The sequence below is a fragment of the Fistularia commersonii genome, chromosome 20 (assembly GCF_037954325.1).
Source record: "Fistularia commersonii isolate RoL2024-O1a breed Wild chromosome 20, RoL_Fcom_v1.0, whole genome shotgun sequence".
Classification (NCBI taxonomy): domain Eukaryota; kingdom Metazoa; phylum Chordata; class Actinopteri; order Syngnathiformes; family Fistulariidae; genus Fistularia; species Fistularia commersonii.
In genome coordinates, this window is record NC_141303.1 from 5,331,829 (window position 1) to 5,345,000 (window position 13,172).

At 39.2% G+C, this 13,172-nt stretch overlaps 2 protein-coding genes across 3 annotated transcripts in view; one reads left to right on the top strand and one right to left on the bottom strand.

The window, feature by feature from the left end:
* Window positions 1-1,254: 1,254 nt before the first annotated feature.
* ddx1 (DEAD (Asp-Glu-Ala-Asp) box helicase 1) lies at window positions 1,255-9,946 on the bottom strand. The gene is made up of 26 exons (XM_086167301.1): window positions 9,880-9,946; window positions 9,717-9,768; window positions 9,501-9,564; window positions 9,364-9,393; window positions 9,140-9,236; window positions 8,963-9,010; window positions 8,784-8,867; window positions 8,529-8,612; window positions 8,366-8,442; window positions 8,215-8,287; window positions 8,034-8,110; window positions 7,827-7,941; window positions 7,612-7,750; window positions 7,352-7,412; window positions 7,150-7,248; window positions 6,871-6,960; window positions 5,889-6,077; window positions 5,681-5,732; window positions 5,384-5,530; window positions 5,165-5,256; window positions 5,006-5,078; window positions 4,840-4,912; window positions 4,596-4,638; window positions 4,424-4,519; window positions 3,222-3,342; window positions 1,255-2,726 (listed from the first exon to the last, which is right to left on the bottom strand). The coding sequence occupies exons 1-26, from the start codon at window positions 9,893-9,895 to the stop codon at window positions 2,596-2,598; spliced, it is 2,223 nt and encodes a 740-aa protein (XP_086023427.1). The 5' UTR covers window positions 9,896-9,946; the 3' UTR covers window positions 1,255-2,595.
* A 271-nt stretch (window positions 9,947-10,217) lies between these two features.
* Window positions 10,218-13,172, top strand: part of nbas (NBAS subunit of NRZ tethering complex) — a 167,784-nt gene continuing 164,829 nt past the window's right edge. For both annotated transcript variants that reach the window (XM_086167558.1, XM_086167559.1), the window contains exons 1-3: window positions 10,218-10,311; window positions 11,348-11,399; window positions 12,063-12,099. In XM_086167558.1, coding sequence (XP_086023684.1) covers window positions 10,219-10,311; window positions 11,348-11,399; window positions 12,063-12,099 — 182 coding nt within the window. In that variant the 5' untranslated portion in view covers window position 10,218. The remainder of the gene's footprint in view (window positions 10,312-11,347; window positions 11,400-12,062; window positions 12,100-13,172) is intronic.

The following is a 13,172-nucleotide window of genomic DNA, read 5'->3' on the forward strand; positions in this document are numbered from 1 at the left end:
TTTTCTTCAAACTTCCGCCGGCTAAAATGTTGCACCTTTGGATTTTGTGTTATGCAAATATTCTGGTTCACTGTCAAAAAATTGCTTTGTGTCCTCTTGCATTGCGGTCAACACTGGGTGCAGCATTTAAGGAATTATTCCCATAATCAACCTAATTTATTTCTTAAGCGAACTCGCTTAAAAGTCTTGAATATGTTTCCTAAGCTGAATGCGACTCCTTCCTCTTTTGCGTTCTTCAATTTGTCGTGGATCTTCCCCAAATCTTTGAAATCCTTTTTTGTTCATATTTTTTTGTTTGTTAATCAGAACAACTACATATGAAAAATGCGGTGGGCTGGGCTGAAGACACTTCTTGCAAAGCATTGAAAGCCTCAGGATTTGCGGGTCATTTAATATCTCCTTTGGTATTGGGTAACATCGCAGCAGGTAATGAGAACTAGAGAGGGCATGACCCACTATTACCACTTGAGGGAAAATGTATAGAAAAGAAAAGACAACCATCATCAACATTATATCTTTAGATTGTAATTTTTTGATGGAATTGAAGTTCATGTTCCCTCGAGGCTTCGTTTGACAGCCAGAAAAGCAGTTTTAGAGCGCGATTTCACATCGAAGTTGACCTCTGACCTCCTGAGTATCACCCAGTCATGTTGTGATGTAGCTTGCACAACTCCTGCAAGAGTTTCGTTATTTTCCGATTCATCACAGGAAATCCTTTAGTCTCTAAGGACTCATTTAGATTTTATTTCAGATCAGACAACAAAAAGGGAGTGGATTTCAGATCATCATTCTCTAAGATTAACTTAAAAAATTTTGCTTATATCACGACAGAAGTTACAAATTTTGCCCAGTGCGACACACCCCAGATTGATTGACCAATTGAGTGTCTGAAACTGAACAATTCAAGAAAAGGGATTGGGAAAACTGCGACCAAGACAGAGGATGGTGAAAAATAAGAATAAATGTTCAGTTGTATGGAAAAAATGGAAAATTACCATTTACAGTATTTCATTTTCTTGATTTCAGTCTCACCTGATTCTGAGATTTTATTGCATTCTCAAAACTGACTGCGGGGAAACGCTGTGCCACAACAGCACAGCGACAGGAAAGCAGTGCTTCAAAATAAAAGCAATTCATTAGACTTTCTAACTACCATACCCATTAGTTTATTAGATGCAGACTTCCATTACAACATTTTTATTTCTTCTATGGGTTGTTATGGTAATGACTCACGTAAATGAAACAGAGCAAATATTCATTGCCAATAAGAGACTTTTATTACCTTGGCAAATTATGCTGCGTGATAGTTCTGGTTCACTTGTCTGCATCCATGGCGGAGGAGGTCAAACAAGAAGTGAACATAAAATTATGGGAAATATGTAAAAAAAAAATGACTGAGATATAATCGGGGGGGCGGGGACCCATATACTTTTTTTCACGGAAGTGATTTTTAGCTGCAGATTCTGTTTTAGAGAACAACTTCAGACTCAGCACAACAGAACAGTTTTATTTCAAAAGGAAAATATCAAGCCAACAAAATCTGCTGCCTGCCAACCATTCACCCAAACTACCTCCCGCCTGATATTTTAGCTTTATTATCAAAAAACAAAACTCTAATTTGACAGTAAATTCTGAAAATACCTTCATGCTTAGAGCTGGGAAAAGTAATCCCAGCAGCATGGTAAGACTTCACATTACTTGATTTTCCCAAACTATGATGTAAGGGTAAGATTTGCACAGTTCACCATATTGGTGAGAATAGTTTTAAAGATCCAGGTATGTGTGTGTAGGGGTGTCTTGTAGACATCTTGAGGAATATTTACTTTAAACAACGTTCTGGTGACTTCTTAATCGCATGGATAAAACATTTGCATCTCACTAGGTCTTGAATGCACCACCCCTAGGGCCAGTCAGGACCTGGTCGTGGTTGTCCTGAGTGTTCTGATCAGAAGTGGATGAGCAATGGTAACAAAAAAAAAACAATAAATTGATCAATCATTAAGTTCATTCAGTTACACACCAGATAATTTTCATGATCACAAATATGAGGGGCGACTAGACAGTAACTTATGCAAACATAAACATGTGTTCACGTGGATATGACAGCATTTTATTACTGTTAGTACACAATATAGGAAAAAATATTATTATTGTTATTATTATTAATAATAATCAATTATTTTAGGAGTGCATCAAACAGAGTCCAAAAAAATTTCTCCCTCTAACATTGGCGGGCCCTGGGACACGGCGTTGCATTATTTTTTTCCAGTTGTCCGGGTCTCTGAATAATCATAACTAATAAAATATCCCAGATCACGATGTCTGTTATTAACGATAAATGTAGCTCATCCAGCATGTCGTGCTTGCCATCATCCATTAATTACAAATAATTAGCTAGCACTAAACCCCAAACCAAATCCATTGTCAACAATCAAAATAAATAGATGGAAAAAAAAAAAAGGTTCTAGGATTATTTTCACACACTGTGAGCAATGTACTTAAAGCCATTTACTTTTGTTCAGATCACCCAGGACATGTCAATACCAGGTCTGAGCGGGCTCACGTGGGTGACCTACAGCATGAGCTTGTGTGCGTTTAGAAGGCTCTGAAGAGCTGGTTGGGCAGGTATCCCAGGTGGAGGAAGGAAGATTGGGCTTCTGTCTCAAGGGAGGCCAATTCACTGACGGTTGGAGCCAGAATGTCCACGTGACCCTTGTAGTTACCGCCTAAGTGAAAGTAATAAAGCACAGTCAGTCAGCTGCTAATGGAGATGATATTTATTATGGGCTCTATTGGTTTGAGGGGGGTTAAGGGAAACCGCTACAGCCCACACTCACAGGGGGAGGAGGTGATTCAAGGAAGAGTCATTATATACTTTGGAGCATTAAACAAATGTTAAAAAAAATTCAGAAACTGTAAATGGGTGTGATTCATGCTGTGAATAATAATCTAATCCTTTAGTTTTGTGACCCATGATACTCTGGAAAGGCAAGTTCAGGGTGTTTCCTTCCTTTTCTTTTAGGTTAAAAGTAAAAGCACACCATGGTGGCCAAACGAGAGAATGGAATGATATGGAATGATTGACTTAAAATACAAATATTATTCAGAAACTCAATATCTATCATTAAATAATTCAGTTATTATTTTAAAGATATTTGTAAAATATTATTAAGTAATAATAATTTAAAATAATTAAATTTAATAATTAACTCCACACGTACCTCCTAGGGCTCTGCGCTGACCGTATGTGACCTTCCCGTCAAAATCATCCACTGGCACCTTGATGTCTGGCTCGCATTGGGTGATCGTGCATTTGAGGTGCTCCTCAATATCTGACAGGAGCTGCAATAACAGCGGGTTGGGGTGTGTGTTTGAGAAAAGACAATTAGAGTTTGTGTGACGGGGAGTAGGGGAATTCTGTAATTGAATAACTTAGAGAACAGCGGCTTGATCATCTTTTCAAACGCTGAATTGAAATGGCCTGCTTTTCCCCAACGGTAGGTACAACGACATGGGAGATTTTCACAAAAAATTAAAACCTCATAAAAACTGAACATGCTGGTCTGGCATGCCAATTAACATTTTGGGCCTCAAAACAGCAATAAAACAGTTTTGGTTGAAAGACTTGCAGGAATAAAGGGACTACAGTGACTTAAAAGTTTAATTTGTTAAACTAGAGACTTAATTTGCTCATATCAAATTCAATTTCCCCCACTAAAATGAATTGAAATGCTATTGATGCTTTCTGGTTTCTGTCCCAATACAGAGCGCCCAGAGAGAGAAGCTGTGGGCGGTACGTTGTACGATGTCAACTCTTCAACATATCACGACTGAGACAAAGTCTCTAAGACTAGGCTGAGATTTAAAACTCTAAATCTATTCTTCAGTTGTGAGCGGGTCTGAGATGCTGACGAATGGGTAGCTTTACTCGCTGAAATACTTCATGCTACAATGGGTTGCTTTTTGTTAGTCACTTTGGATAAAAGCGTCTGCCAAATGACTGTAATGTAATGGGTTGCTAACTGTAACTAGCACACTATGCTACTTTCTCACCAAACTTATTAAACCACAGAGTGAATGCCAGTCCTTTTAAAATGATGAAATCATCCTAAGCCGGATTTGAATGACTCTTTGATGCCTCATTTGTTGACATACCCACCCGCCGCTGCACCAAATCCCTGTACAAGTAATGTGCATTCGCACAAACTATGCTCTCAGTCACAACAACTTCATCTCTTCACAGACAAGTCGACAACACGCAAGCCTCGTTCATGTTTCTTTTCCCCATCATTTTTGCTGACCATCCTGCCTGTTTTCAAACACCACTTCGCAGACAGCGGTGGCTGCGTCTGTGTCAAATGCTATTGAAGAAATACCGACAGTTTGGTGGGACTAAGTGCTTGCGTTGGATTTCTCAGCTCACCTCCTTCTCATTGTACCAGATTGTGCAGCCTCCATCCTGCTTGAGTCGTGTGTTGTAGCAACCCCTTCCTCTATTCGGGCACACATGATACCACACCTGGATACGCGGGATAAAATGTTTTCAACGCTGGCCTAATGTCAAATATCGGTTGAATCATATCATCTGGCGTTACCTTCTCTTTCTCCATCGCAACAAGGGAGATGGCCAAACCCATTCTGCAAGGAAAGGATGGATGTAAGTACAGCTTTGCTTAAAAGCAGTGACTTGAGTTTAAACAGAACATTGATTTTAGCTGATGAGAAATTAGGGTGATGAGGTGGTGCAAGGAAATTCATCTTGCAAATCCTACGGAAGATTGGATAAAATTAAAAAGTAAAGGTGGTACACATGCAGGCGTTCAAATATGTGGCGCTGACCTCTCTGCTCTGCCCACTCTTCCAATGCGATGGACGTAGTTTTGTTTCTCATCCGGCAGGGTGACATTAATCACTGGATAAAAATAAGAAATTGTGAAGGAAAAAAAAATCATAATAATAAACATACTTTGAAATGCTTTCAAAATGTCGGCGATCTTTCTGTTACCATAAGGAACTCCATGGATATCAATCCCTCTGGCAGCCACATCAGTGCAGATCAGGAGTCGCACTTCTTTTCTCTGCGAGCACAACAGCGAAAAGAAATACGCTTTCAGAAAACTGGGAGTGTCTGGATCAAGAGGCGAACGGAGGATCGTTGTTTTACCTTAAAACGCTCCAAGTTATTCTTCCGCTCGTTGGGTTTCCGATCTCCATGGAGACAAACGCAAGACAATTGATGGTTCTTACTGTCGGGACCTTAAGAAAAGAAAATTTTCTTAAGAGTTTTTTCAACAGACACATAGGATGTTTTTTCAATTTTATCCTTGAAAAACGGCTAAATTTCACTATAGAAATTTCAAACAATACAATTCCCCCCCCCAACCTCCTCCTTGCTGAATGAAGTACTGCTCCATGTTGTCGCAGTCGATCTTGGTGCGACAGAAGATGATGGCCTGGTCCATCTTGTGCTCTTTGATGGCCCTCACAGTGTACTCGCCCTTCAGCACCTTGATGGCTTCAGACCACATTTCTGAAAGTCACATGTGCACAATTGACCTTTTTCATTACAACTGATAGGAGGAAAGTTGGAGAAGAAAAAAAACAAACAAACGAACAGAGACTAATTCAGATATTAAGGATAAAATTAAACAATTGAAATTGTGATGCGTCTTGAGCCCACCAGCTGTATTGGTTCCCGGTCTGGTGTTATCTTTGGCATGGACTTCATCGGTCTGCCACAGGAGAACAAATAAAATATTTAGTCTTGGACACTATGGACAACCTGCATGACTACTCTGCATGTTTAGGAACCCTTCCACTGCAGCACAACTAAAATTTACTGTCATTCAAGCTTCCCAATGGTGGCATGAAATGTATTTTTAGCTCACCCTGATGTGGTTTTTGCCCAGCCGCTCCCAGAGGTGGTCTGTCTTGGGGTTGACCGGCACCACCACGTGGTGGACAGTCTCGGGAACGGAGTCCTCCCCCTTCAGATCCACCCAGGTGGGGAAGTGCATGATGCGCTCTGACAGCTTCTTCACATCAAACGAATGCAGCGTGGCTGAGCACACAATCACCTGGAAAGATTGGATTTAGAAGAGAATAGCTAAGAGGTAAAACGTCTTCAAGGGAAGAAAATCAAGTCCAGTTGCTACGAGAATACGATTTTAACAAGAATTGCCCATAAACTGGAAGACTGAGAACTCCACAGACAGAATAGAATATTTTTAATCAGTTCACCAGTGGAAAGTGGATACTGCAGCAGAGTATAGTAATAATAATAATAATATTAATAATAATAATAATATGCAGAACTAACATACATAACTTAAATACATTGATACAATAAAAATAAAAATGACAATAAACAATATAAAAATCAGAATAAATGTGCAAAAATGGCAACTAGCAGTGAACAACAATTCCTATAGCAACAATACCTATGGGTGTCTGGGTGAATTGATTTATGGTTGAGTGAATCAGTGAGTGGGTGAATGAGAGAATGAAGGAATGAAAAAGAGCTGGGTGTTCAATAGCCGAACAGCAGCTGTCAGGAAGGACCCGCGAAATGTCTACTTCCATCCTGCTGTCATCGGGCGAGAGGCAAAATGTCTCCTATCTAATTCAATTATTTAATTAAAATACAACTCACATTTGGAAAAATACTAGACTTGAGCGGTGTCTGACCATGGTTAAGTTTAGTTTTCAAATTTCAATTAATTCAAAGGGCACAGCAGCGGCTGGTTCCCTCTTTACACTTCTATTATAAAACAAACAAACAAAAAAAAAAGTCAAAACAAAATATACATTTGTATGGAGCCATCATGTATCATTTAGCGAAAAACATATATGAACAAATATATACATTACCTGCAGCCTTTTGCCATCAGAAGTGACTTGAGGAATTTGGTTATAGATCCTTGTGATGAAATCGGTATAGCCTGCTGTCAACAGGCCATCCTGAAAACACAGAGCCGACCCCAAGACGTTAATGGCTTTTTGGGATATAAGGGTCCATGTATGGGTTAGTAATTGAAACTACAATATTTGTAAATTACAAGCTGTTCACAAAAAATGACCATTGCATTAAAGGGCTACAGCATTATTTAAAAAAAAAAAAAAAAAAGAAAAGAAAAATTAACATCGTACACATTCATCCAGGACCAGAAAGCGCACTTGAGACAGACTGAGTTTGCCAGTGGATATGAGGTCGTCCAGTCTGCCGGGTGTCCCCACCACTATGTCCACCTGATGAGGCACAAAACGAAGAAAAAGTGGCCTTGACCTGACTGCCAACTTTTCTGCTATAACTGTTACCGTGTTTAATCAAGGAAAATAACCGGCCGCTTACCCCCATCTCTAGAACAGCCAGCTGCTCCTTGGCAGCCACGCCACCGATCACCAGCAGCTCTCTGCAGGGGGAGATTTAGAAATTGCACACTGATGTCTTTTATACTTCCGCCATCTGCTGGTCGTAAATTTGAATTGCACTTCTCCAGAGGACTCATAAAACAACAGCAGTTCAAGCAATTTCTGCCTTTTTTTAATGCACATCCTAGGAATATATGACGTCAAGTGTTTTGACAGCAGATCTACTTAATCATTTCTTACCTGAGTTTAGGACTAGTCACATATTTCTTAAATTGCTTGACGTTGTTTAGGGTTTGCTCGGCCAGTTCTTTCGATGGCTCTATGATCAGGGCTTTGGGTGCGTTGGACGACGCTTTCACCTGACTCACCTTGGCGCTGCCTGCAGAGACCGAGGATGGGAATTATGTGCGATTATTTTTGAGCGGCTGAAATGCATTTAGCCCGAATCAACATACCTGTCTGAGAAGATTTGACCGAGTGACCCTCTTGTGCTCGATCCAAGGCCACAAAGCCAGCCTTGGGTGGATTTTTAAAGGCTTCTCCGCCAAAGTTAAATTTCAGCTCGGCATTCTGGCGGAGCAAGTCAGAAAAGAACATCACTTATGCTCTCAAATCCACTGACTGCTGTTTTTATATTTTACCCGCAGGCTTCGCAACTGTACCTTGAGAACACATGAGGCAAAGAAGGACTGATTCTTAAGATGTTGCTGAATCTCAAAAGCCACGCCCAGATCATTCCCTTGTGTGGGGGAAAAAAAAAGAAAACATATTTGAAATCACTGATGATTATGATGAACCTCTTTGCAGTCAGGATAACATCACCCACAACTATTAGAACAGTACCATTTTTGGAGAAGAAAATTTGGCTCTTCTCAAGGTCCAGGTAGCATCCAATTGTGTCATGCATGGTAAACTCCTGCAAAAACCAAACAAAAAATGTAGAAATACTGAAAACCTATTTGAATATTTAAAACAACATGTTTGTCAAACTTACCTCACCGTAGCTGTCAAACTGCTTATTGTGTGATTTCTTCCCGGTTCCACCAAAACCAAAACCATACTTATCAGTCCCTGGAGGGAGAAAACATTCATTAAACTAAGACACTATTTCCTGTTTCATGTAGTGTAGGTGGGAAATACTGATGAGAAAGACAAACCCAGGTCAAGAGCTGCCTGGCTTGTAGACCAACCGACGCGACACAGTCCCTGGTCGTGGCACGTCACCTCATAATAGTATTTTCCTGGACAAGGATAGGCATGAAGAGGGCCAGGGTTATATATGAAGAGCAACAAAAACTTCCTTACATCATAGAATGTAAAGTATTTCAAATTTCTGAGGGCATTCTTGTTGTCTGCGTCAACCGTAAAAATTCACCATCAATATGAAAATATTGGTTTTCCAAAGAACACACCTTTGGTGACGCCCTTTGTAGAACGACAACCATGCCATTCTTTAAACTCTCGGCTCTGACAGCACAGTCCGTCCGATCCAATCGCTGCGCGGGAAACAACAAGTGCCAAACATTAAACAGGTACATACTTTATTTCGCTACATTTTTTGTTTACATCAAGAATTATTTTCTCCTCTTACCAAAGGCTGGGCTGCGGTCATAAGGGTTCATCTGCCAAGTGTTGAAGACTTAAAAAAAATAAAAATAAAAAAAGAATGCAGTGTCAGGACTGGTGGTGATATATCGTTATTCATCGTATTAGGAATGCTGAACTTTAATATATGCTGAAGTTTGACTCTAGGAGCCTATGCTCTCACTCGCTCCTCCAGTTTTGATGGTTGGTCTCCCTTTCCTGCCCTCATTCTGGTCATTCAGTGTTTCGTGCACAATCTGGATCACAGGGATGCTGAAGGCCTGTGGACGACACGGTAGATTATACAATGGACTCACATGTCACCCCCAAGGATGATGTTTCTCATTATTACAGCGAACGCGTGGGTGTCAAAATACTGGAACCCTACATGGTTACAATACTACTTACTCCTGTTTTACCACTGCCAGTTTCTGCAGCCTTTGAAAAGAAGAGGCATACAAGATGTCTAGTTAGTTGCAAGGTGTAGTGGTGTGGATATATGTATTTATATATATATATATATATATGGAAGAGAGAATGCTCACCATAAGCACATCTCCTCCACCTAGAATCAGGGGGATAGATTCCGCTTGGATGTCAGTGGGAAGCCTTAAACCCAGACAGTGCAATTAATCAAACTGCATTTCCTGCAAGTTACTACAATATTAAAAGAAACTGCAACCTAAGAGCTTTGGATATATCGATTATCATATGTAATGACGTGACGCTAAGCCTGCATGGTTGTTCGCAGAGCAACTTACAGCCAGTCCATCTCCTCCACAGCCTGCGCAATTTCAGGCATAACGCCCATTTCTGTGGAAAAAAACATTTAGTTCGTAATTCAGTACGTTTTTCTAACCTTTAAAAGTCGCTTGGTATTGAAATTTAAATCGAAATGTCACACAAAATACGTGAAAACCTCACCAGAAAACGCTGCCATTCTTGCTGCGACGAGTGCAATCTAGCCGGTAGTGACGTCACCAGCATCGGTGCAACAGCATTAGCGGTCCGTAAAGGCTAGCCTGTGACATTCTCCACATCATTTAGCTAGCTTTAAATGTCGAAGTTTATAAATTAACAGTATACTTTATGATGTATTTATTTATAAATAGCCACACCGTTTTTTTTTGTTTCAAAATCTTATTATTCGAACCAAAGTGCCCATTTAATGGCAACTTTAGCGGTCGGTTCAAAGTGCGATTCGTTAAAGTAGTAGGTCCTTCGCGACTCGCCGTCCAAATTTGACAGCTGGGTCAAATCAACATGGCTGATGATACAATGACTGAGGCTGAAGAAGAAAACATTTTATACGATTTACTTGTTATAACCGAATGGGCGCCGGAGACTGATACTCAGGTTCGTCAGACTTCTTTTGCAGCTCACGATCGGCCCGGTTTTGTGGCAGGGTCGTGATTATTGATTCCTATAAATGTGTGAAGATCAACCATACTCAACTGCATGGTGTCGGACAAGCAAAGCCACGTAGCACAATAATGATGTTACTTGGTTTGTTAAGTTTGATTTTTGGATTTATTTTTTATGTTAAATGCACCGACCGACATTTATTTAACTGTTTCTGTGCCCCATAGGGCCCCCTTGCGTCACTGCTTTAATGCTTACGGTTAGAAGTGCAAAATTGCTCAAACAGTACCTATAGCTTGCACCTTATCAGTGCAGATTAAATTCGTAATTTAATGTCTGCAATGATCTTGCAGCCGTGGTCCATAAAAATAATTCACTTAATACTTTAGCAACATCATGCACTGATCAAACAAAACATTGAACAAATAAAATGCATTATTATTATTATTATTATTGTTCTTAAAAGAAAATGCAAAAAAAATAAATAATGCAAAAATAGCAATGCAGGTACAAACATATGATATGCTTTAAAGAATGATGCCCAATGCTACTTTCATATTCATATGTATTTAATTTTAGTTATATTTTAAAGGTTGTATTGTCACAAATACAGGCCTTTTTAAGGCCTAAATATAAAATGAATAACTTATTAGTATTTATTATTAGTGCGGATGTCAGTCCAAAGTTAAGCAATATGAATGTGGATGGTGCTACTTATTGTTTTCATTATTTTGAAATCTTTTTTTTTTTTTTATAACCAATTTAATAATGACTTTTTTAAGGTAACAAGTGACCCTGAAGGTTGCCATGTAGGTCAGTTCTTCCCATCATCAGGATTTGTCCAGTTTTGTTGCGACTATAACGTTCACTCAGGAGGCTGCAGTTTATTTACTACTTTACTAGTTTATTGCGGTGCCTTCTTCTCACATTGCAAAAGTTTATATAGCTGTACCCAATAAAATATCAACAAATGATAAGACATTCCCTGATAACTTTTTAAAACTCAGTGCTGACATTTTTATGTTTACAGTTACGAGGCAGCAAAGAATACAGCACCTCAGTTATTGCCAAGGCTGTCACAAGTAAGTTCCACTTTATTTATTTCTTATTCTAAATTTTCAATTTACCTAAAGGTCCCACTAAAACTAAGTCGACCGCACACGTCTTGCCACAGAATTGTTCACCTATATTTTTGGTTAATTTGCTTATCTTCATTGTAACACTTCCAGTTCATCAAGATTTAAAACCTACATGAATTTTTGTCAGACATCTTTTTTGCACAATGAAAATGAAATTAAAAATGGTCAAAATGGGGTCCTGGAATGTCTGGATGTCTTGTCTATCTCGTAGGGGAAAAAAAAAAAAGATGTGATAAAATGTACAGATTTGTCACCATAATCTGAATTTGGTCAAAGAGATCTTCAGGCAATAAGGTGGGAGAACTCCAAATAAACACCTGTTTATTTGGAGTTCTCCATATTCAGCAGGCTTGCTGCTGCTTCTCAATGCTTGTGAGGGGAGGTTTAGTTTTATATTTAATTGTCCCCAACCTACATCAAAATTCATCAGTAAGGCTCATGAACAATAGATGCTTCAATTTGAGCCAAGAAGTTGAAGCAAGTCTTTCTGCTTTTCCAGTGTTACACAGTTATCTATACTTCAAGTACAGAGTGCTTGTTGTTTCACTATTTCTGTGCATTGTTGTCTTATCTTGCTGCGTACTAACAGTGAGACCTCTCTTGCAGGTCCGTTCCGTTTAATCCTACACTATTTGTGGTACAGGTAGGTTGATCCAATTTGTATAAAATGCAGAAAAGTGAATCTTAAATGTAGCTTTACCTCGATTGAGGGCACTATTGTGTTTGATCGTCTTGTGAAAGAACCAGTCAGACTTATCAGGTTGGTATTATCCCCCTGTCTGTACTCGCAAGAAAGCATGTCCCTATTTGATATATTCATTGTGCATCAGTGACCCGGTTTCAAAACGTGTCTCTCTAAAGGCTTTTGTTTTACACGATGCTGCCTTCATTAGACTTTCTAATGTGCGAGTCTGCCTAGCCTCTCAGCAGGCACTTAATTTAACAATCAATAACTGAAACAATGATAGTAAAATGTATTCATAAAGTACTTCTCTAAACCCAAAGTGCGAGTGAGCGCCTGCTCGCACATATTTTGTGTAAAAGGAAAAAAAAGAAACAGCGAATTGTGTTTTGGGAACTTGCAAAAAAAAAAAAGAGTAAACAGAATGTTTTTAAGACTAAGCCTCCATCAGATATGGCATATCTGCCCGAACAAAACCAGCTTGACCGCCGTTAAAAGTAAATGATGCAAACACATAATTTACCCTCAATTAATTTAACCCTTATTATTCTTTTTTGTCAGAATTTTGATAAAAGAAACTAAAGCGAGGTTAGAGTCGAAATTTCTATAATCTATAAACATTTCAATTATTAAGTAAAGTCTCAAATAAAATAAAAGTATGAAGGGTGTCATTGAGAGACGTCGAATTATTCAGATAATGGGCCAGTGGCTCGGAAAGATATAATGAAGTTTTTGATAACAGTGAATCAATAAGGACTCAACCAGCTAATCAAAACAATTAAAACAGGAGACGACTGGTTGCACAACATCAGGCTACGGCAAGCATTCTGATATCAGTGTGGATGCAGTTTAAATATCTCTGCCATCTGTCTTCCCTTTAAAACAGCTCAAAATCTGAGGATTATCACACATTGATGGGAAGAATAGTTTGCATCCATTATCTTATTGTGAGGAAAACAAACAGTGCAATAGGCTGCATTGCTTTGCCTGACATGGAAAATTCTTGAAACAATATTATGACTGACTGCTATTTC

Bases quoted from the DNA above. Each gene is read 5' to 3' on its own strand.
- ddx1 (XM_086167301.1), bottom strand. The intron at 8,443-8,528 runs GTTTGTCTTTCT...TTCTCCCTCCAG, and splicing joins CCAGGCAGCTCTTGACCTGG to GGACTGATAAGTATGGTTTT. The intron at 7,249-7,351 runs GTAAGCGGCCGG...GTGCCTCATCAG, and splicing joins TGGCTGTTCTAGAGATGGGG to GTGGACATAGTGGTGGGGAC.